General features: G+C 35.0%; 1 protein-coding gene across 1 annotated transcript in view; it reads right to left on the bottom strand.

The window, feature by feature from the left end:
- The window catches only part of APOB (apolipoprotein B), a 37,391-nt gene extending 14,348 nt beyond the window's left edge, over nucleotides 1-23,043 (bottom strand). The window contains 25 exon segments of the mRNA XM_057427641.1: nucleotides 8-384; nucleotides 2,727-2,872; nucleotides 3,138-3,325; nucleotides 3,460-3,635; nucleotides 4,860-5,070; nucleotides 5,680-5,801; nucleotides 6,026-6,208; nucleotides 6,712-6,923; nucleotides 8,047-8,214; nucleotides 8,989-9,180; nucleotides 9,476-9,652; nucleotides 10,191-10,428; nucleotides 10,784-10,995; nucleotides 12,029-12,175; nucleotides 12,289-12,406; nucleotides 12,595-12,822; nucleotides 13,616-13,835; nucleotides 14,601-14,686; nucleotides 14,863-14,987; nucleotides 15,971-16,126; nucleotides 16,311-16,464; nucleotides 17,489-17,634; nucleotides 18,519-18,634; nucleotides 21,181-21,219; nucleotides 22,882-23,043. Coding sequence (XP_057283624.1) covers nucleotides 8-384; nucleotides 2,727-2,872; nucleotides 3,138-3,325; nucleotides 3,460-3,635; nucleotides 4,860-5,070; nucleotides 5,680-5,801; nucleotides 6,026-6,208; nucleotides 6,712-6,923; nucleotides 8,047-8,214; nucleotides 8,989-9,180; nucleotides 9,476-9,652; nucleotides 10,191-10,428; nucleotides 10,784-10,995; nucleotides 12,029-12,175; nucleotides 12,289-12,406; nucleotides 12,595-12,822; nucleotides 13,616-13,835; nucleotides 14,601-14,686; nucleotides 14,863-14,987; nucleotides 15,971-16,126; nucleotides 16,311-16,464; nucleotides 17,489-17,634; nucleotides 18,519-18,634; nucleotides 21,181-21,219; nucleotides 22,882-22,939 — 4,195 coding nt within the window. The 5' untranslated portion in view covers nucleotides 22,940-23,043.
- Nucleotides 23,044-25,128: the final 2,085 nt, after the last annotated feature.

The following is a 25,128-nucleotide window of genomic DNA, read 5'->3' as shown; positions in this document are numbered from 1 at the left end:
TTCTTACCTTTCACACTGTAGGAAAGTAGCTCAAAAACTGAATCAGCATTTGTGGTATAAGCAGTTATTATGCTTGTTGTTTTCTCTGTCGTGCTATTAGTCAAAGTGTAAGCTGCTGTCCAGTTGTAATAGTTGCTGTACACATTAGCAGAGACCTCTAAAGCACCAAGTAAAGGCACATGAAGTGGATAGGATTCTGGAACAGTAAATGTTGGGATTCTGTACTCCTGAGATGGCACACTTATTCCCATTGACTCCACTACCAGAGGGGGTGTTTTAACAGTCTGTGGCACATTTATGTCATGGGATGATCTTCCACCAAATGGCAATGGGATATTAATTATAAAACTGTTTTTATTTAAGCTGTATCTGATCCGTCCTTCACTGGAAAAAAAAACAAAAACTCTATTAGAAAATGTAAATTCATGAAGCATATACAGAAATTTCCACAATTCCTATTATTTGCATGATACTAAGCTTGCTTACATGCTTATACCAATGTCCTGGCATTAGGTTTAGAGAGAAATGTAATGAAATGTAATGATGATCTATTATTATCATCATTTTTTTAAACACTCCTCTATCAGAATTTAGTGAAGGCACTTCTGATATTGATGAATTCTGTCATTGTTTTTTCCCCTTATTTCATAATCAGTGAGACTCATAGGTTAAGTAGCCCAGAAACACATTCTTTCTGTAAGACCTTGCATTAGAGTTCACAGGTTCATGATTCTTTGTTCAGAGCTTAACTAATTTTAGCTCACAGGTGGAAAGTGTCATTCAAGAGGCTAACCACACAACTGTTATGATTCTTGCGTTTGATTTTCTACTCTGAGAATCCAACTCTGTTTTATGAACTTCAATGAAAAGATGTATTGGCATGAAAATGATCCTTGAAATGAAGGAATCTGAATGAAAACAGCTGTCATGTAGGAAAAAAATCCTCCAAAACCACTGCAATACTTGTGCAACATGGCATGCTGAGTATCAGAAAAAGGTGATTATATTCTTAGAAAAACAGTGATGCATTCTTACAGAAATCCATGAAAATTCTTGTTAGCATTGGAAGTTCTAAGAACCCAAATTATAAAGAATTTATCTTACTGATTATAAGCTTTTCAAAAGATTCATACAAATATTCCTCATTTATTTTATTCTGAATAAAAATAAATGAAAGTCTAACCATTTCAGCAGAAGCTAGGACTGGAGAAATGGATTGTCAGCTGAAAAGCTTGTAGGGAATTCTATAATTGTGAAAAGGCAAAACAGGAGGAAACTCAGCCTTATTTATGCATGAATAATAAGCTGGCAAAGATGCGTTTCTTGTTTGCCTAACTGGTCTTTTATATTACAAAATCTGTTTTTTTCTACACTTAGAGCACATCCTAAGATGGAAATTAATGAAGCATTTTTGAAATTTGTTCCTTCCCGTCAAATGGTTAAGAAATCAACATGACAGAGCAGTAGAAGTTCCTATTATTATTATTATGTGCTTTGCTGATAAGAACATAGGAGAAAACCCAGCTTTTTCCTTGTGTATATTTAGCTTAGGAACGCAGTGCTTCATGTACATAGAGATGTGCATCATTAGCCTACAGTTTCATATTACCACAGTGTACACGGAAAAACTGTGCTAAGAGAGATAAAATGCAAGTTTGTTCTCCACTTTTGTAATCCAATATTACACTACTGTTGTCCTTTACATTCATTTCAGCCATCAATATTTACCTAGCTTATGGGAAAACTACAGATGTGTTTCTATTTACCACAGCGGAAGCTGCAAGTTTATTCTGAAGATACTTCCAAGCAACACTGTTTCTTAAATTCTTATGCAAAAGCAGAGCAGCAATGTGAAATGAACACTAAATAGCAAGAAAAATATGTGCTAGAACACAGTGAGAGCAAATTATGGCAGGTGCGTCAGTATTTTAAAGCCTAGAACTACTCTGGCTGATTTGCCGTCTAATTTCCTAGAAAGAGAATAAATATATTTATCTTCCTTCCAGTCTCTCTTTTTGTTTTTCACACCCTTCTTAGGAATTTTAAACATATTAGATGATTTCTATTAAATCTGGCAGAAGGGTGAAACCCTCAAGGTTCTAAACTCATGCAAGTTCTGTGAAACTCTCCATTAGGTGGACGAGATGGGCCCAAACTAGTGCAAGCATCCAGTCCATATGTCTACAACTATGGCACATGTTGCCTCTGAGCAAGGGACAGATGGAGTCAGACATGGGAAGAGGTCAGAGTACTATATTAGTGGCGATCAAGCAGTATATGCAAGGGAATGAGAAAAACTGTCCTATAGGACTGCACAGAAAAAAGTAAAGATATTAGGGCTATGACCAAAGACAAAGGGCATAGGGACACAAGGCAAAAATCTGGGGGAATCCTGGCTTCATCACTTCTGTAGCTTGGAGTAAAGATTATGAACATTGTGGTTTTGTTTAGTTTTCATTACTATATAATACAGTATTTCAGGATGTATTCTGATAATACAGGAGTGACTGATATAAAATCAAATCTGTATTAAAGACATGCATAATTTCCTCCATACAATTTTGTCTCTGTGGTCTTAAAATTCGATGTCATAATTCCATTTTTATTCTAATGTTTAGAGCAATTTCATGCTGTTTTATAAAACAAAGTAAGATAAAATATCTCAAAAATATTAACAAATATTGATTTTCAGTTTCCTGTCTGACTGTCCTAATTTCTCTCCATACCTTTTCAGGAAAAGTTCTTCAGGAATTCTGATAACAGGCAGGTTAATGTTCTGAATGTTCAGTTCCTGCAGGCCACTTAGTTTGTCCTGCAGAGTCTGGGCATAGGGGACATTTTTTGATGCCTTTTGCAGCCAGGTGTTGGTTGCCTGCAATAAAGAGACAAATTTTTTGAAGTAAATAATGAGTTTTAAGACTTTCCACTAAGTAATCTGAAAGCCCTTGTAACTATCCATATACTGAGCCTTAGGCATCTGATAAAGTATCTGGCTCAATCAAAGTTGAAAATATACATCTCATTCAATCTGATGAGTGCTTTTACAAGTAGTTCCCATTTTGGCTTCCATGGGGGAGGCATCAGTTCACCAGGTCTATATGGTCAATCTGTAATATCTACTGTAGGTCAAAACATACCACAATAAATTGTGACACAATATGTCGCATTGTCATATCTGTATGAGCCACTTTCTGATCCAGTAGTTCATTGGCATGCTTCTCTAAAGTTTTTGGGTAGTCTGAAAAGTCAATTTGGAAGGCAGAAGACATTTTTTTCACAGCAGCACTGGCGCCTGAATTCCACTCTAGCTCAACTTTCTCAGAATCTGAAAATCATCAATTTAAAAGAAAAAGTTAAAATTAGTAATATTCTTATTCTATTTAGGGATATACTGTAAACTAATGTAACAAGACGTTTAAATTTATAGGTTGCACTTGTGGATCATGCTTTTGTCCCTACCATATCTGAGAAGAACTCTTTCTGAAATTGAGTTTCCATGAGTTGTTGCAGCTGAGCTCATCTCAAGATACCCTTTGTTTGGTGAATAATTAACCAATGCTTCACTTCTAAGTTCAGTTTGCAGGCGAGGAATAGAAAGGGTGCCCCTTAACATTGCCTCTCCCATTCCAGCATACCTGTGAAAGCAAAAAAGTAGCTGTGAATGTAAAACATTTCACTCTACTTTTTCAGTTACGTTTCAGGAGCAATTTCAGCATTTAAATCTATAGTAAAGGCAGAATAGGTGTTATAAAAAAACAAAATAAAATTTGTAAACTCTGTCCCAATTCAATTAGTGTTTTCAGCTTAGCTAGCTACTTTGGGAAATATGTGGTAAATTATTATAATGCTTTGTGCAGATGCACACTATAATTCTGTACTAATTCTATAATACTAAAATGGATGGAAATACATACCTGTCTTGGTAAAGTTGTACCTGAACTAAATTCTGAACTCCTTACTCAAGCTGAATTCTCCACTAAGGATACAGACTGTGGCCATGAATCACATATAAACAAAACATTTGACAAAATATATTATGCCACTGGGCTTCATTTTCCTTTATTCACATTTATTTTATATCTCTGTAGCTTTGTTGACTTGAGCAAACTTTAATATTATGTTAGTGCAACTGAAAAGGAATTGAGGTCCCTGACATCTGTCCAAAGCTCCCACTGATATCAGAGGCAATTCTGCATGAACAGCAAAGACAAAGACTCCCCGGGGCACCATCAAGATCACAGAATTCCATGGAAGATTGAGGTTTATTAAAGAATGTGATCAGCTCATTTCACTATGGTCTTGTGAGGCAGACAATTTTAGAAACCCTGGCAGGCTGAACATTTCTGTTAGCTCCCCTGTAGATGTTCCCGGAAATATTCTCATCATGAAGCGTGGGAATATTTACAGGAAGCTCTCAGTTATTTTTGGTTTTGTTGTTCATTGAGTGCCATTAGATTTTTTCATGGGGAGATGTAATAACTTTTTGTAGAGCTGAACATAACGAGTAAAAGATAATACTTCTCTGAACAAACCTTGCCTTGTTTATATCCTTGGATTATCACACCTGCAATAACACTAGTACAATGTCATTTTTGTAGTCATGTGTGTGCAAACATAGAAGAACTAGCTCAAGGAACTTGTAATACAAATTATATATATACATACAGTAGGAAAGATCACTTGGTGTATTAGGTGTATACATGACGTATTTCAAATAAAATGTCTCAAGGTTTTTTTAAGAGGGTTTGAATGGTAAGCTTCTCTGTCTTTTTGTACAAGCAATTTCTTCACAAAGGGATAAAATTTTCTACCTTCAATAAAATGTTCAGCTGTCTTATACAAAGGTGTAAGTGAGTTACCTTATCTGGCCAGTAAGAGTAACTTCAGAAATCTTCTTGTTGTTAAAGTCTAAGACAAAGGTATATGCTTTCTTCCCAGGAATGGATTCATCAGTAATTCTGAAGTTTGTTCCAAAGTCAACATCAACATCAGGAATGTGGACATCACTGGTCAAAATCTTTCTGTCTCTGTTGTACCTGAAGGTCAGTGTGGCCTCATGCTGCTTTACACCTGGAAAATACAGTGTACTTTGGTTATTTGCAAATACGGAATCTGTTTGGACTTTTATTAAAAAGAAAATTAAAAAGGATCAACTGGAAACCATATCACCCTGAAGATCCTTTGATGAGCTTGAATCAGAAACTAGGTCATCTGTTATCTCATCTTCTAAACACATCATGTGCTGATCCACTAATCCCATCACTACTTCTGTCATGTAAACTTGCCATCCCACAGATTGTCTCTTTGAAAAATTTTGCTGGTTATGCAGTTCTTCTCACTTTTTATGCTTTACTTCCATATTTTATCAGAAATGGTATTTTTCTCTTGCTTATACAGAATTCATTAATGTCTCATCCTTGCTTCTGTTCACCAGTATCACAGTTTCATTTAAAACTTGGGGAAGTATTTGGGGGATATAAAAATAGCCTATGATTTTGGAAATCTTGCACTGGGATTGCATATATGAAATGAAGTTAAAGTTTTGGCCTGTTTGGATGTGAAAATGGTATTCTACTTTATACTGTTAAGAATTCTGATTCATTCATACGGATCTTTTTCCTATTAAATGACACAGTTCAAAACTGAGGTAAACTATACTTTTTTTTTTCAAACTCTTACCTTCTGCCTGAATAGCAAACTTTAAGGTGTCTATCAGGTAATTTCCCTCTCTCTGCAGGGCGTAGTTTGCACTTGCAGAGTATTCCTTCACTTCACCTGTGGACACTATTTCAACTTCAAATCTAAAGAAGGAGTAGACAAATGTTTTGTAAATAACTATTTTGTTCATGACCACAAACAGAAGAAATCATACAGTTCGCAATAGCTCTCCTGAGCTGCTCCTGCTAGTCTGATTTTGAAGATTTTTAAAGGTTAGTTTTATGTGAGAAGATACTGTAGATGCTAAATCTTAAAAGAGAAGGTTAATTAACACGAAATAAACATAGTTAAAGATGATATGACTTACCTGGATTCTCCAGTCAAGGGATAATATGGAGCTGCCTCTGTGGCACTGGCATTAGAGTACAATAATTTGGTGCAGAAATTTAGACCAGCAATGAAAGGCTTGCATGAAGTCCAGGTTTTTTGGTTCTCTATCAGAGGTGGAATCTCTTCATTTTTGGTTGGAGACACCAAATGTAGCGTGTTGCTGGAACAGAAAGATGAACCATTTATTCCCAGGACACATGTTAACCTATTAACAAGTTTATTTTCTAAATAAAAAAATCACTTATTAAGGTAGGGGCTTAATGAAATAACATTTGGTGGTTAAATGAAAAAGTGGTTTATTATTATGATTATTGATAATTATAATGCTATTTATTAAGCCACCCTTTCCAAAATTAATGTAAGTAGTTCATTTAAATTCAATCTAAAAATAGGCATTACTATTATAAAATAGAAGAGTGTTGTTGAAAATTTCATAAAATAGTGGTGAATTAAGGAGTCTGTAAGCCATGACTCACAGTCACCACTTATCTGGGCTTTTTGCTTATCTCACAAAAGAAGTTAACCCAGTTTTACAATGCCTGTTTTTTTTTCTGAACTGAAAATTTCTCTATGCCAGCCCTAGCCTCTCAATTCCATCACAATAAAAATAATGAAGAGAAGGGAAGACCATAGCCCTGAAAGTTCTCATTCAGTTCTCATTACCTGATACTGAGGAGTTTTGTTGGAGTCTTTGGAGCAGGAATGCTGAATTTCAGCTGTCCAGCTTTCATAGTAACATGTGCTTCAATTCCAGACTCATGGAATATATTAGAATTAATCTCCACACCACTTCTAGCAAATTCAGGCATGTTTATTCCCAGGTGTGTTACAAAGTCAATTGCCACTGAAGGTTTAGCAAGGAGTTCTGCTTGCATCTATTTAATAAAGACAAAATGTTGTATTTATTTTCCCAATACACTTACTGGTTTTATAAAACAAATTAATATTGTTGATAATCTAGAAGTAAGTTTCCTATAATTGATTTTGCTATTAAAAAAAATTTGATCCCCAAGTCACACAGGCAGAGGGATCCCATAAATGGCAACTGTAAAGTGACAAATAGAGCAAAACTATAGCACTAAGGAACCTTACCTACTTTAATGCAAAAACCACTCATGCTTCAGAAAGATTTTGTACATGGGACTACTTGCATGTACTTTAAATCTGAAGACAACAGCCAGTTTTCCATTGTAAAAACAAAAATAGCGATTTTCAAAAAAAAATGAGCAATCTGTCTGACAAAAAAAAAAATGGATCCAAGATTTTAAATTCTCTTAACAGAAAACAGCTTAATTTCAAGATTTTGGTTTGGCCATTACAGAAAGAATGCACAGAATGAAAAATTCTGGAAAAGATTCCAAAGGTAACTAAAAGGCTATCAGTATTAAAAGTTTAGGTGAACTGAAATTATTGATAAATTTATATAAAATATTTACTAAATTAGAGCAAAATAGCTACTAAAACTGTAAAAAAAAAAAGATATATTTGTTTGGGTTTTTTTGGCTTTGTTTTTTTTCTTTTATCCAGAGAAATAATTTTGTGTATCATGGTCTTTAATTGTTATAATTTTAAAATGTTTCCTTTGTGATCAAAAAATGTTCCGTTAAACTCAATTTTTGCTATTTCTTTTAACTGAAACTAAAAAGCTTCACTTTGAATTGGTCACATCAGAATTTTTTATAAACTGGTTGGTTTGAACAGGAATTTGTAATACTCTCATTTGAAAGAGGGAGAAATAAACACAGATTAAAAAGATTATTTTTGAAAGGGTGATTAAAATACTTTAATAAATTTTATTATGTCTTATACTTGATTTATTATATGCATTACTTCTTACTTCAATGTAAATGTCATCCAAAAATTAACTGAAGACCTCTAATAAGTTCTTTTTTTTTTCATTTCAAGAGTATTTTATAGTCTTTATGGTGTTACACATTTATCATGGAATGAAATTGTAGATTACTGGGAGACAAAATATAGACAGCTGTCAAGACTTACACTTTTTTGATGAAGCTTCATAGCTACTTTGGCCCCAGGTGTCACTATTCCAGACAAGGCAAACTTCAGTTGCAGGCCTGCTCCAGTTGGGAGCTCAAACTCATTGTCCATGAACATATAGTGGATGAATAAATCCCTGTCAACACCTTTTGAAATGGCTTGTGCAATCTGTGAGGCAAACAAGGAAATAAACACTAACATATCTACACTTTGGAAATGTACATCTCATATTTTAAAAATTGATCATGGTATGACTGTAACTGCATAATCCAAAAATTAGTTACATAGATAGTACAGAATCTTAATTCCTATGGATTACTTGCTTCAAAAGAATGCACTAAAGACTGTCCATCAAAATCTCAGTTTTAAATGAATACTGGATTTTATTATCTGCCTTCATACACATAGATCATCTACGCTGACATACACACACAAAGGTGAATTGGTTTAGATAACATTTAACATTTTGGCTTCTCCAAAGTCAATGGCAAAGAGGTTTTTTTTTTGAACTTCAATGAAAGCAGGCTTTCACCGAATATTCCTGTATTTCAACTGTACTACAACTTCTTTTCTTCTTAACATGATGAATGGTTGCTTAATATTAATATGTATTTTCATAATTAGATATTTAGTAGTGTAGCATAATCGCCAGCAAATGATTTAGGGCATTGTTCCAGTAGGTAATTCAGTCATACAATAAGATCTTAACTTTCCTTTTTCCTTTCCTTTCACCCATCTTCCAGGAGGACTCCACTTTGATATTGAGGAGTCTTCATGGGTTTCTCAGAGTCCTTCAGACTAAACCTGGATATTTTAAATAATTTTATTTTCATGTTGGCATCAAATAGACATTCTTTACATCATAAACACAGCCTAAATTTTAAAAAAATCTTGTCGAAAGCCCCCAAATTAATAATACACATTAGTGCATCAGAAACATACCATTTCAGGAATAGTCTGAAGAGTTTTAACACTCTTTAAAATCATGGTTCCCAGCAATTTGAAATCATTGAGTTTCATGTACCCAAGTTCTTCTCCCAGGATTCTCAGATATGCTCTTCCTTCAGGAGCTTCTTTGTTGCCCAATTCTTTTAATAGTTTTTCAAGGTTAAGTATGATTCCTTTCATGACATCCTGAAAATTCAATTTGAAAGAAGTAAAACATATTTATGAGAAATCCGTAAGACCATGTATCTAAAACAGTCATTTAGTGAATGTGAACTAATCTGCACGTGCACTTCTCACAGATTTGCCTTCAAAGGCCCCTCTCTCATACAATTATGAAAAAAACATTATTAAATAGCATTAAGTATTTCTGGTTTAGCTTATCAGAAGAGGAAAAGACTCATATACAATAAAGAGGGAAGTGCTGTAATTGTTGTGTAAAGATAGGAATGCTGTGCTGCACAGAGAATGTTTTCAAGCTTACTTGATCCTGCTTGCCATCCTGGGAGTAACCAAAATAGTCAGAAAGCATCTTGGAAACTGGCTCTGGCACTCTGCCATCAACCCAGTACAAGGCCTTGCTTGCAGTGTCTGGGAAAAATCCCTTCTCTCCAAACAAAGCTTCCAGTGTTGGTTCAAACCCCTTTCCATCCAATCCAAGCTGTAACAAATAGGATATGCAGTAACAGACAGATTCTCCACTTCTTCAGAGCTTTACAACAAAGAGACTTTCTGGGCAACAAACAATGCATTTCAAGGCTATCCTGCAAGTCTACAATTTCTAAGGGAAGATATGGAATACTAGGTATTACAACTAATTTTATCTCTCTGGTGAGATCTAACAAAAAACCTACACATAAGCTGGATCTTACTTAAAATCTACGAGTATGTCAGTGTGGCAGTAGTGATTCATTAGCATGAAGGCAATTTGTTACAGATGGGTTCATTTTACCCTAGCTGAGGCCTTTAGTAACTCCAACAAGGTCGTCCATCCAGTCAGTGCCAAGTGACATCACATAATGGCTGGCTTGCTCTAAAAACTATTGAGATTAAATGAAAGTCCCCTTGTAAGCATAGTGATATTTAGATTTCTCCCAAAGATTGTACAAACAATACATTATTCAGAGAAAGTCATTGTAAGAAAACAGAAATGAGAAAGAAAACAGCTGAATACTCGCAAAAGTTTTTAATAATTGTACCTCAAAGATATCGCTTGACCCAAATCCATACATGTTCAGGGTGGCTTTTAGCATAGTCTCTTTAGGAACATAGCTGTTTGGATCAAATACAACATTTCCTTCTACTTTGGCAGAGAGGGGATCAATGCCAGGTACAGAAACCCTTTTGGAAATCTGGTAATTTTGTGAGAGTTTTCTGAAATCTTTGACTGTTGGAACCTGGTTTCCTTTCAGAGCTTCTTCAACTTGCTTTTTTAGACTAGGAAAGAGGACAGCAATGCAAATATGGTTAGTATAAATTCCAAAAAGTCATTTAATCTTAGTTGAGGGATTTCTTGTGTCACTTGCAGACATTCATATGACTCAGGTGATTGCAAATGGCTAGCACTGTTCTCTGCACAGTAAATATAAGACTGTAAGCTGGCAATGCTCTAACAGCCACAGATTTACTCACCTGATATGCTTGTTCAAACAAAGAAAACAAACAAAGAAAACAACCCAAACAATCAGAAAAAAAGAGAAAAAAGGCATTACTAAATAACTAGTGCTGCAATTATGGTCAGAACTTTGGTCTCCCTAGAAGACCAGCACATAACCACATAAATTTTACTTACTCTTCAATGCCTATTTCTTCAGAGTCTAGGATGTTGGCAACATGTGAGGCAATGAAGCTTTTCACTTGCTCGTTCTTCTCCTTTGTGAGGACTCTCAAAATCTTGGCAAGATCATTTGGGGAAGGATTTTTCATCAGTATGAGATAAGCTGCTAGACGTTTGTCTGTAGGTGCATCCCCTTCTTGGAATGCTTTCAGAAGTGCTGAACGGTCCTATATAAGAAAGGTTTGCACTGATGAGCTGGCTAGCAGATGATGTTGCTAAACTCTTTTGGGAATATATAGGGTGAAATAATTTCCAGGATGTAATGTGTTCAAGACTGCATAACTATTTCTATGCTTTAGTTCTACAACTGATCAAAAATGTTTCATTGAAGCTATTTTGATAAAATTTCTTTTGATAGAAAATGCCATAGAAAGGATGGGTTTATTAAAGCTAGTTTTCTTATCCTACATTTGGCAGGTTACTTTTTTGTTTAGAATACTGTTTTCCTTTTTTGGAATCAGAAGAGTTCTGGTCAGCAGACAAATTGTCAAATTTTGGGAAAAAAGATAATTCAGTTTGAGAAGTTGATAAAAATCTTCTGTTGCAGAAAACAAAAAGCATATTTTGAATTAAAAAAAAAAAATCTTTAAATTAAACTGAATCTGAGGATATGAACTCCAGGTGTTTCCACGTTCCCAGTCTCATTAAGCCTCGTCAGGAAACAAAAGCGTATCTTTTGATATTGAAACTGATATCAGTTTTCAATATCTTTTGATATTGAAACAATTTGATACTGATATTGGAACTATATCAATATACTAAGCTGGCACCCATTCTGTAGGAGGTGCTTTAATGTCACTGTAATGTAATAATAACCTAGATAATAAATCTAACCAGTACTATTTATAACAATGACAATAAAATGTAAATGGAGTGCTTTGTTAGTTAAAACCACTTTTAAATAAGTAGAACTCCATTTAAGACATTAACAGGAACAGATCCAGACTTCACATTTAAACTGAGACTACCGATACAAAGCAACTGCATCTCAAACAAGCAACACCCACTGAGTCAGAACTCTGCAGAACTTCTCAGGTATGTGTATGGAAACTAACTAAAGGAGTTCCAAAAATGCAGGAGACAGCTAAAAAGGGAGATAACAAAGCTATTGAATAATGGGAATGGTTTTGCATATCCAATAACTTCTCTGAACAAAATGAACTAAAACCAGTTTGTGCTGGTTCTTGTGACCCAATTTACCTCTTCAGTAACAGTCATTTTCCTGAATGCCTGGATGGCTGCTTTCTGAACTGAAAGTGATGCAGCTTCATTTCTCATACATGTCTTAAGAAAAGACTTCAGGTTGGGTTTAGCTTTCTCCATTACTGTGCCCATGTTTCCAATAGCCTGTCAGTAATGAAAACACAGAAAGATGATAAACAATTTCTCCACTAAGAAAGTAATATTTGAGTTACAATTCAAACTAGTAGCTGCATAAGGAAAAAAGGAAATAAAAATACCCGAAGCGCTAGGTACGTGAGTTCATCTTCCCCAGAACAATCAGCACCAAGCAGTGAAATCATGAAATCTGCAACATTTGTTATTTCCTCTGTCACAGTCATCTTCTCATTGTAGAACCTGAAGAAACAGAGAAACACATTAGGAAAAAAAGGAGAAAATGAGGAATGCCTATTTTTTAACGCCAAACAATAAATAACAAAAAGTAACAAAGAATCCTCAAAAAGTGACTAGTTTTAGGGTTTACTCTCAGCATTTTAATGTTTTCTTGAGGATACTTTGTCCAATTACATGCTGTCATTACTTACTTAGTAACAGAATGACTCAAGCCATAAAAAGAAGCTCTACTTGGCTGATACTGGGCCATATTAAGAATTTCCTGTATTCTTTTTGGAGTTGGAGAAGGCAATAGTCCCAGTGTATACGTGACCAGGTCTACCACAAGTGGGTTCACATTTCCAGTTCTCATTATTTGAATGACTGCACCATTACACTCTGGAGTCCCACACTGAGTCAGGGCCTGTACTGTGATGGAACTGAAAGGAAAAGAGATTATTTAAGTTATAACATGATTAGCTGTGAACAACAAGAAAGTATTAGTGATACTATGATTACACAGACATATCTGTTTTTTCTTCACCAGAGGTTTTCCCACAACTCTAAGTATTATAATATGTTGAACTAGACTGAGGGTCTAGTCTCTGTACAGACTGAGGTCATTAAGTATGTGTAAACTGAAGCCAGCTAGGACAGAAGAGTATGGGTAGGAAGTAGAGGGCATGGTCAGACCAAAGAATTGTGCTTTTCCATGTATCCAGAAATATCGTTTTAAAAACTGTATGTTTTGCTTGGGAGTTTGAACTTACAGTCACTGTCCTTGAGCAAAACTCAATATGTTTGGCTATAATAACATAGCCACAGGATTGCGTCTGGCATACATGCATGAGATGGTGGTGAGGAAAAAAACCCTGCACTGGGCTGCATTATATTCTAATTTATAGTTTGGCTTCTCCAATAAGTTTGGAAGGTTTTGTGGGTTCTTCATAGAAGGCTAGAACTTTCAGATCTATTTGAATTCTGATACTGTTCTCATATATTTAATATTCAAGTTTCAATTAACAACCAAGTGTTTCTGATGAAAAAATGTGAAATCCACAGGTTTTACTCTCAATTCCTTATTTCTCTTTCTAGATAATTCCGATGATACTAATCTTTCTGAAAGACACTCTTTACATCTAATTAACCTCTAACTGAAAACCACTTGCAGCAAAACTTTAGAATGTGGCATTGAGATATGTTGTGCTTGTGCAATGAACTGTTGTAACATACCTTGAGGTTTCCATCATCTTTGACACAAGAGAGCTAAGAGTGGTGTCATGTAAACTTCTAAGCCCAGAAACAAATTTGTAGAAGAGTCTTGCTCTCTGCTGGTTCTGCTGGGAGGTTGTAAGTTTCTGAAGTTCTTGAAGGATCTTCAGAACAGCATCCCCCTGCTTGGGAAATTTGGCATCTGTACTTTCTAGGGCAAGTCCCTTCTCTTCCAGTTCATCTGGCAATTAAAAAAATCACATTCTTTATGTCTTTTTCAAGGAGCTATGTTCATTTTTATCTTCCGCCATACATTTACCATAAAGTCTGTGGATTATATTAGATGATAATTGCTGAAGTTTAACAGCTGAACAGTTACTAAAAATAATGGAGTAGAGTTTAAATATAATTCCCCCCAAAGCTATATTACACTTATTTGCATAAATTCTTTTAAATTTTCATTAAGATGATTCTTTAACACCTTTTATGTTAGCATAGTTTGATTTTTTAACTTTTAATGAGAATATTTTAGAAGAGTTATTTATGACTAGAATTACCAACTGCATATCAGAAAATAATGTTTTGGAACCAAATATATAGTAATGATGGACTGTTTAAATTTGGCAGCTGGAGCTAAAAGTTTCATAAGAAATTATGGTTAGCTAAAAAGGGTTAATCAAAGTAATTTCCAATAAGATTAAAATTACTTTCCAAGCAAATTTTTAATTTTTAATTATAAATAATATTTAAAAGTTGAAATGAAAATACAAAGATCATTCAAAATTGCAGTGGTTTTAAATGTTTCTGGTTTTTCCATTTTATGCCTCAACCTTTTTTCCTGGTTAAATTCATCAAAAATCATTAAAAATTATGAATTGTTTTGGTCCCCTCAACTGCATCTTTATTTAATTCAGTGTTGTTTTTTGGTTGTTTTTTTTTTTTTCCTTTAATATGCTTGTATTTAATCTGCATTTTGTGTTTGTATTATTGAGAATTGCAGCTATACCTCCATCAAAATTTCTGTTATTAATCTTTGGGGTATCTTCAAGCTTCAGTGTCTGGTTGACCTCTGTCATCACACCGTAGCGATTTCTAGCAAATAAAGAAAAATTCAGTCCTTTAGTTGAGTCTAAGTACCACTGAGGGTCTCCTCCCTTTTTGAGAACAAAATGCATATTTGGGGATCCAGTCATGGCAGAATGTGATACATCACCATTTAAAATGAATATTTACAAAGAAAGTGTAATGATAAATAGTGAGCAACCCACTTGTATGAGGAAGGCAGAAACAGGTGTTTTTCACTGCAGACAGCATCTCTTATATGCCTTTTCTTTGCATCAATATTGTAATGACAGAACTGCGTGCTCCTTAGAAGAGTAGATAATGGGATGTTCTGTAAAATAAATAGTTTGGCAGTCATTTTACTGCCTATTATGGGAAACAAACATAGTTTTGAGGCTGCCATAGTTTTACTGTAATATTAAGTTACAGCATATTAGAAACAAGGTGCATAACTGTAATCATTCTCACACAAAGACAAAAATTGTGACAGTAACAATTTTTAGTCTTGAGTCTCTTCACAGGCAAAAATCCCACTGAATTTTTCCTTCAGGCCTTATAGAGGTGTTTGGCTTAGCAGTTACTTCATGATTGATCCCCTGCTGTCTACAACAAAGGACTCCTTCATAGAAACCAGTTTGCAATTTTTAGAGTAGTTCAAGCCCCTTGTAACAGCTGATGTTCCTTTTAATTTCACTCTTATCATAAAAATTTTACATATTTCTACAAGCTGTAGAAATGGCAGAAAATATAAAATGTAGTTTTAGCATGATATGAGCTCCTAATAATTGAGGGAAAACACTCAAAAGCACAGATGCCATAAAACCAGGAAAATATCTGCTGATACTCAAGCAAGCAACTGCATTTGATCATTATGGATTAAGAGGTAGCCTGAACAGCATGTAAAACCATCTACTTGGGAACATTTAAAGCCCTCTCCTCCTGCACATCATATACATATCAGGGTTTTGGTGAACAACACGTTTTCCGTGAAATTGGAATGGTGAAAATTTTGACCCACAAAACTAAAAATTTGGATTTGACCTGATAGGTTATCATGTAATCAATAGTACTAAGTCCATCTAAGAGAAGTTCTCCTTTAAAAAAATAATGACAAGAACATGAAAGAAGATAATTACACTCTTTCTCTGCATCTTTGTTTCTCTATTGACTGCCAACAAAACCACAGTCTGACCTAATGCAAGGGTGCAGAAAACCTATTAGAAGATAAATACAAAATTTAGTTGCTGTAGTACTTGTTTATAATTTTAGGTGATGTAGTGAATAATTTTATATAATTTTTAATGGCATACTTACTAGTCCCTTTACAATGGCAATAGGGCTGACATAATCTCTGATAGGACTGAAGTTGTCACAGGCTTTCAGGTCTCTGTTAATTGAAATATCTTCTGCAACATTTCCTTTTCTAGATTTGAATTCAACTTCACTGTCACACTTTCCATACACAGTATCCTGGAAGCAGGAAAGAAATCAGTGTTTTTTTTCATGCTGTCAGACATTTTCTGATCTAGCTGAAAGGTACCCTTTTTGATCTGAATTAAGAGGTCTCTTGAAAACGGTGTTCAGGAGTAATTCTACTAGGTAAGGTTTCTTCCATTTGTTAAGGAAATAAAGTGAATACTTTCAAAACACCTACCATTGAAACAGTTTGTATGTTTTCTACTGTTTCTGTTGGCACAAGTAGAGCTGAGATGATCCCTCTCTTGAGATTCAGTACATTCAGAGGTTCATCCTTCTCTGGATACAGCTTGACTTTTGTTCCATCCTGAATGCTGAATTTTAGTTCATGCCTGCCCCCCCAAAAAACACATTGTTAGTGTGAAATCACATCAAAGCCACCCAGTGAAGAACATGTTATCAATAAACTGCTGGCAATAGCTAGCATGAATGAAGCAACATGTTTATCTTGGTCTATCATTATTTACTATTCACTGTTACTATTAGAAAATATTACTACTAAAGCAGCAAAATTCTAACCAAGGTCATTCTGATACCATCAGACTACATCATCTAAGGACAAGCAAATACCAAAAGCAATGGCTGGAAGTTGGAATTGCACAAATTCAGAGAGGAGAAAAGTCAGTTTTTAGAATGAGGTAATTATTAACTACAGCAATAGGCTACAAAAGGATGGGAAGGATTCTCTACTAGTCGCAGTCTTTAAATTATACTTTGTTTTCTGAAAAACATAGTTTAACATTGTCTCAAGTTGTTTTGAGATCTATGGCTTCTGAAACAAGAGGGAGTGGATACTGAGGCACTGAAACAGCATGAGGATGCATGAGTAAAACATGCACTGACAAGCACTAGAGACTAGCTGGGTGGAGGGAGTAGCGGCCATAAGTTACAAAAGCAGATAAGTAAGGAAAAGATAAGTTGCATAGGTCATTAAAGATTTGGATAGGAAACATGGACTTCAGTCTCAAATGCCTTTCTATTGCACAGTCTTTGTACCATGTCAACAGAGGAAAATTATCTTAAAATGGCTGCACAGAGCCATTTAAGATTTGCTTATAAGAAGAAACATTCCACTTGTAATAATCTTTTAGGAGACTACCCAACAGTTTCTTGATGTAGATGATATAGGTGACAAAAATATTCCAGGTGAAAATTCTGGATGGGGAAAAACCTTCTCTACTAGCAATTGAGAACTCTGCCAAGTTAGGTCTAGAAAATTTTGCTGTGGAACCAGCTTATAAACCTAACATTATAGTGAAACACGTTCTATGCCTAGCGAAACATAGAGTGAACTGTAACATTGAATCCTGTTCCATATTAAGGCTACAAGTACTGATGATAATTGCTAACGCTTACCTGGACATGGCATTTGCAAAGTCCTCAGAGTTCTTTGACTTCTTTAGCATTGTCCTTCCTTCAGCGTCAACACCAAATGTCTCCCTCAGGGAGCAATGCATTGCCCTCAGGATGAAGTGACACAGCTGTGGTACCTCCAGTTCAACCTGGAAATACAAATATGATGTATTTATCCTTTTTTCATTATAATTTTTCCAGGATCATCCATTACAGTTTTGCAAATATGATATGCCTTGGGTTTTCTGAGTGTCAGAATCACCCTGCTAGAAACTTTTGGGAAACATTCCAAAGTACTCTAAATAACTTAAGGTAACTTGAGGGAAATGATATAAAAGTTGGTCTTTGCTTGGTTTGATGGTAGGGAGTATGCTAAATACATGCTAAGCAATCAGCTTAGGTTCTGAAAATTTATGGTACTAGAAGAACTGTATGAAAATTTGAGTCATTGCACTGATCACTGTCAGTGATCTGTCATTAACAGTGTGCGCTAAACAAAAAAATATTTTCCTTAGTTATTCATTTCAGAAAAAAAAACCCACAAACCAAACACATGATGGGAAAGTTTGGGGTTAAATGGAGGGACATTGGGTAATTTAATGAGCTACAGGATCTTTTACTCCTATAGCTCCAGTTCTGCCTTGACTGTTACCATCAACAAGCAATTAAGTGGTCTTCATGGCACCAATAAGCTGTTTTAGTTCAGCTTCTAGAATTGTTTGTGGACATTGGCAAACTCAGGCTGAGAGCTAAGGAAAACTGAAATACCACATCTTCCCCTCTGTCATGTAAAAGTACAGCTAGATCTGGATTGAAATGCATTTGGCACAGTGGTATGAAGGACTTCTGACACCCTCAGTGCCTTCTCTGGGACAGGAAGGGCTTAGTCTTCAGGACTCTTAACATGTGCCTTTCAAAAGAATTATCTTGTTTGGAAAAACATTGAAGAATGCTCCCCAGCTTCCAGCTTCCATGTTATTCCATACAGATATATAACAGTCCAAATCAGTTTTATTTACTCCTCTTTCTCTACCTTGCAAGTAATCTTTGAACCACTTCGAGAGTCTGCTGTTCCCGTGATCCCATTTGATGTTTCTGCTTCATATGAATAAACATACTTTCTGAGGTGTTTAAATCTGGCTGCATCTTCTGAAATTGGGAAAACAAGAGTGCTTTTATGATTTGTGTAGGATATGTATATGTAGATCCTTACAATACATGCTTGTGTTGTGTAAGTAAAATGAATGCCACATTTAAAGGAAGCATGAGGACCCTCCCACTATTTCCTTGTGCAGAACAGCTTTCAGACAAAGAAGTAATGTCAGAGAGATACATTCTGAAGAGTAAGACAAAACTTGTGGGGGAAACATAATTTTTAGGGTCCACTTCTCTGTATGATAAGATCTGACAATATGACCCCATCTGGCCTTCAAATAATGCCCCATTAAAGTTACTGAAAAAAGCAGGAGAAAACTTCAGATATGGAAGTTTTAAAAATCATAGAATTGTTTGGATTGGAAGAGACATTACAGATCATCTAGTTCCAAACCCCTGCCATGGACAAGGACACCTTCCACTACACCAGGTTGCTCAAATGACCCTATTGCTTCCAAATTAAATCAGCCAAATGGTAGTTTTCAAACTGGTAACAGAATTATTAATTTCAGCTTAGATTTTTCCATCATAATTCAAACGCAAGGAGATGCTTTATCTAAATCATATGATTGAGACTGAAAGCAAATAGACACAGAAAGAGACAGAACACCAAATCTAGCATACCTCAATACCATTTCACCGAAATCTACAGAGTATCTTTCAGCTCCAGACTCTCCCAAAACATGATCTACTCTAATTCACTTATTAGATCATAAAATTTTACTAATGGAGATAGACATCAGTTATATGAAAAGCATCCAGAACAAGGCAAAATCACTGATATGAGTAAGAACAAAGCAGGAGGAAGTATCTGCAGAGATGTTTCTTTTTTTTTGCCAAAGGAAACCTCAAAACCTAGTGAGCTTCCTCAAAGGGATGAATTTCACCTGTGTTTTATCTGTTCCCATTGCTTTTAGAGGCAATTCACCTGTAATTCTAAACCTTAAAAGCAAGAATAAACTTAGAGACATAAAGAAAAGGATTATTTTTTTCAGTATTAAATATAGGGTTATAAGATCCTTTGGTGTCTGGAATGCATAATGTAGGCCTAACAATGTTCTCAATTACAATTCATTCCCATTATAACTGCAGGATTTTTTTTTAAGCTGAACATATGATGATCAGGTATTTTAAGTGACTGTGTCAGAGCAGTTTAGGTATATCTGAACCAGAAGTTACTGCTCCTTCTGTTTAGACTGAACAGCTTACTGGGATTATGACATTGTTGCGATGCTGAGTGAAAAGGAATTTCCTAAATTGCTCCTTTGCACTTATTTGTGACTGTTTCAAAATATTAGAGTCCTGATCTGGTTTTATAGGAAAAAAAAAGGTAAAGGTATCTTGGTGTAAACCCACTTGCTCACCATCAAATCTGTATGATTTTGCCTATCTATATGTGCCATGAATGTAGTTTGCTCTTCTTTTATAAAATATTTGTCATGTCAGAGGCTAATGGCAATGTTAACGACCTTTTTATGTGACAGAATTACATATTTAAAAGGAGAACAGAATAGTACTATAAATCTCATATTTCCTCCTTGGACTGTCACTTTTATAGACTTTACATACTGTAATAATGTTTCAATTGAGATTACTTTCACGTAATTCCTAAACAGAATTAATACAATTAATACTATCATGCAGTAATCAGCATCAAAAACATTTGCAAACTGAATTATCTAATTAACACTAAAATTAACTGCTATAAGAAAATTCAGCATTATCCCTGTCACTTTTGGCTGTCCTGATCTATAATACTGTTTAACTGAACATCCTCAAAAATTTTCGCAACACCATTATTTACTATGTTAAAGCCAAAAGGCTGATTATGCCTCCACGTCCTGCTTTTAAACAGCTGAAATAAACCCAGTTGCCCGGAGATGGCGCTATAGCAAAAAACAAGGGGGAAAAAGACACCGAAGGCGAGAACAAAACAGCTCCTGCAGTACTTTGACCCTATGGTGGAACATTATGTATCTAACCAAGCAGTCAAGGCTAGTCAGAGTTCACTACAAAGACAGGGCATAAAGTCAGCATTTCCCGAGTCTTGACTTGTTTAAAGAAACTGCTGTCCTTGTTGACAGAGTTGATGATTTATTCTACAGGTATTTAGTTAGATATCCAAGTGCAATTCCGTGGGTTTAGCAGTCACTGGAAGTTGTAAATGGGAAGAGAAATTCAGCCCACGGTAGGGTTTAATATACATAACCTCACTGCTAAAGTATCACATCTAATAAACAGGGATTTCTAGATTAGGGAATTTGCACCTGACAATTAAGAAATCAACAAAACAAAGGAAAGTAGTTTATTAATATCAGCTTTTTAAAAGTTTAGAAACTCAATCACTTCTTAGAAAACTTTCGAGATTCTTTGAGCCAAGCTTTGTGGCTAATTAAACACCTAAAGTAAGTGGCAATAAAGAATATTACCATCACTTCTGTTTCGGAGGAAGAGGTTTAGGGAAAAGTCAGGCTTAGAAAGATGCATTCAGTTAATATAGCAAAATAAGATAACAAAAGCAGATTTAAGAAATCAGTTACTTGAACATCCTGGATTTCCACTTTCGGGTGTTTCTTCTTCTGTAAAGAATAAAAAACCCAAAGAATTAAAAGCTGGAAAAGCAGTTTACAGCTATAAAACAAGGGCTATGGAAATATAATCAGAAATACTATATTTTTGTTGTCAGGCTTTTTAAATTCATACCAACTTTTGAACATTGATTTAAATAACCAAGCTACCCTTACCAGTACAGAGTCAAATCCAGAGGGAATTACAGTAGTTGCCTTGTGAACTAAGACCTCAGAATAATGTCTTGAAGCCACTGAATTAAATTATTTTGATTTAAGCTGAGAAGTATCAGCTTTTTGGTTAACAAGTATTTTTAAAAGCACTATGTTATGTGAAATAGAAAATTTATAAATTACGGACAAACGATGTAGAGGTAGACAAATGAAATCTGCCATATAACATGGTTTACTTTAAAATTTTAGCCTATTTGAGCACACAAAAGTACTGCATAATGAATACATGGCTGTATTTAGCTTCTTGTGCATTTAAAAAAGGAAAACCGTGAAGATTAATACTACTTTTCTATTAAATATTTTCTGAATATTTAGAGTTTATTCTTTGAAAGAGAAGAACACTTATTGGAAGCCTATTCAAATTATGTAGAATCATTTGCTCCAATCTGTTTTAGATATGTCCCATATGACTCTATTTAAAATAAAGTATATCATATATATAATATAGCAAATCTGTAATGCAGCAAATCTATAATTTGATGCATTCATTTGATGCTATGTCATTCTTTAGGATATCATACATGAACGCCAGGACTTATCACAATATTCTCTGCACACTTTCCAAGTTTTCATTCTGGAAATTCTAAGAATGACCACACTATAGAAATAGGGTGTCTCATTAGCTACAGTAACAACAATAGCAATAGTTATACTACAATTACTATTACAATACTAAGAGTAATAACACTATTAATAACAAAATTGTGTATCATCATTCATCAATAGAATATTAGTTCAACAAAGGTGTATTTATGGTGAATTTAATTTATATATAGAACCAGACCTGTATCATTGGCCTCAGACTCAGTTTCCTCCTAAAGCTTCCTGAAGTCTTCAGTTACACTACAGTGTTATATTCTAAAAAAGCCACTTCTTGGGAAGGAAGGATAGCTTACAATCCACAGCACCATATTGATCTAGGCTGTCTTTTCTGATTTTAGGGGAAAAATACCTTTTATTGGCTTACTTCTTTAATGACCACTACTACTGATGACCATGAGCCTTTAACACAAAATTGTGTTTCAAATGTCAGTATTACCTGCCAAAGACATTTTGCTTTACTGCTCTCTATCTTCACATTTGCCACAAAATAGGTTAAAACCAGCTGGGATAAATCTGTATGGTACCTCCAAACTTCAGCATCTTCATGGGGGTTTAGAAGGACAGCATTATCGAAAAGCTATTAGGCCAAAATAAATTATGTGAATTCCTTACAAGTTGCAAAATACATTAAATCTGATAAAAAGATACCAGAAAACATTTGTGAATTTTTGATGTGATCCTCCTGATTTCCCATTCCTACAAAGGGAATAGATGAGATCTTTGCCACACTTACCCTAATTCTATAAGCCATTGTCCTGCTGATTTTTGCATTATTGTTGTTTTAATGGGTTCATAAATAAAGCAGCAAAAAGCACTAACATTAAAAGCAGTACTTACGTGTAAGAACGCCACTGCTGAGCAGCAGCAAGAGCAGCAAGAGCTGCACAGGGCCCATGGTGAGCCCTGGACACTCTTGTTGCTTTTTATTTTCCCCTGTTTTTCCTTCCCTCCCCTCTTCACCTCTTCCCTACAGCCTCAGAGGGAGAATGAGCCTTCTGACTTGGACTTCAATTTATATAGTGTGCAGCAAGCAGCTGAGGCAAACGGTTTAGAAAGCTCAGAGCAAATTGCCAAAGGTCCAAAGGTGAGAGTTTCAGGTCCTCACTGCACTCCAGACAATGCTCTACTTTGGTTGTTGGGAGCCCCGGAAGGCAGAAGACTAAGCATATATTGTAGATAAGTCACTGTTCCAGTTCATTTATTTTTTTTTTTTCTTTAAGAGAGTCTTAAAAGCAAAGTCCTCCAGCTAACAATGTATTCAAGTAAATTTCCCACATCTACACAGGAACAATTACAACTCAGAAATTATAGCTAGAAGAAATGATCGCTGTAGCATGCTTTCAGTATAGATGCTGAGAGGCTTAAGGGTATGGGCACTTGAGAAAATGAGAGTATTATGCAATTTAGACATCTCCTCTTTACAGGCAGAAGAATGAAAGTTTAAGGTTTTTTTTCCACTGTTGCATCAAAATTTGTCATTTACCATTCTAAAAATAATTTTATATCTACTTGCAATATTGAAATGTCATGTTCATGCTGAAAGTAAGCTCTGCATAATTCTTTTGTTTCCTTATTTTTAGATTCAATTTCTTTATTTGCTAATAATAGCAAAAATATGAAAATAGATGATAAAATTTATCTGAATGAAGAAGATAAACCTGATCAAAATACAAACAAAAGAACCTTCTAATGAATATGAATATTGGTAAAAAAGACTGGGTTTATGGCTTGAGAAATTCAAGTTTGGTTTCTTTCTCTACTTGTATCTATCAAAGCTAACTGCAGTAAAAAAAAAAAAAAAGACTATGGAATTAGTTAAGAATATTTTGTTCAGCAAATTTAATTTTCATGTATCTGATGAAATGGAAATGTTTTGACATGCCCGAATCAAAATATTTCCTCTTAGCCTGTTGACTCAAAAAATCAAATTTTGGCTTAGCTAAGCAGTAATTTCTTTTCCCTTGAAGTGTTACCATGTTACCAAGCATCCTGGTAGTTACCTTTAAAGTCTCTTATTTCTTCATACCCTCTCTCTCAGACTTGAGAGTTGGGTTATATTTCCTAGGATGCACTATGATCATTTAACTCCTGACATCAGTTCAACCAAATGGTAAGCACTGATGTACAATGAATGGAGTGTACTGTCCAATAACAAAGACATCTTCCTTTGTAATTAGGATTTTGTCTGATTACATTAACAAGAGCATGCTATTTCAGAGATTTTTTTGCAGTGATTTCTGTTGTGGATTCATCAGTATTGGAGGCATCATGAAGAAAGCATTTCTTAGATTTTTCCATTGTGGTTTCTGTCCTTGGCTTATATCAATCACAGATACAATAAAACAACCAATAGGAGATAATTAATTTTTACTTCCAAAAAGCAACATAGCTTCTTGTTTACTTTTGTGTCCACAGTTGCCTCAATGTCTTTTGTGATACATAATAATGATTTTACTTTGTAGCATGATTCTACCAAAGAGACTGTACATAAATATAATATTTTTATTCACATAGAATTTAATCCTTTAAAACATCAAGACGTTTTGATTATTACTTAAAATACACATATTTATTCACTTAGCACTGCAGATAAATAGACCTCTGAAGCGTCCAGCATCGAGAGATTTGTTAGCTATCTCCCAATTTTGCCTGTGTCTCCTCACTGCTTCCAGGTGGCCATTTGGGCTCAGACTGAAGCTGATTGTATTAATATGACATTGCATGGACATAAACAGTTTACGGAAGCTATGACTCAGCCCATAAGCATGCAGATAACAAGGGTGCACCACTCTACTGTGACAGGTTTATATTGCTGGATTACCTAGTCAAGGGACAGCTTTTTTTCCCATAACAGGTGCCACAAAATGCCACACACTGCTTTTACCTATTCAATCATCAAGGAGTCCTCATGTTTTCAGCTCATTGGAAGAAGTCAATGTTCACATGGAGTTAGACAACAAAGTTCTTATTTCACCTTTGTCTGTGAAATCATGGGCTTTGACCCCAGAACACAGTTTATCTTCCATACTAATCTGTTTTAAATCACATTATCTTATTTCATTCTTTGTGTTTCTCAATTACATT

Source organism: Pezoporus wallicus, unplaced genomic scaffold, assembly GCF_028554395.1.
Source record: "Pezoporus wallicus isolate ANWC-B61680 ecotype Strahan unplaced genomic scaffold, APGP_CSIRO_Pwel_v1 contig_6464, whole genome shotgun sequence".
NCBI lineage: Eukaryota > Metazoa > Chordata > Aves > Psittaciformes > Psittacidae > Pezoporus > Pezoporus wallicus.
The sequence above is the reverse complement of the archived record's forward strand: the minus strand, read 5'-3'. Positions and strand labels throughout refer to the sequence as shown.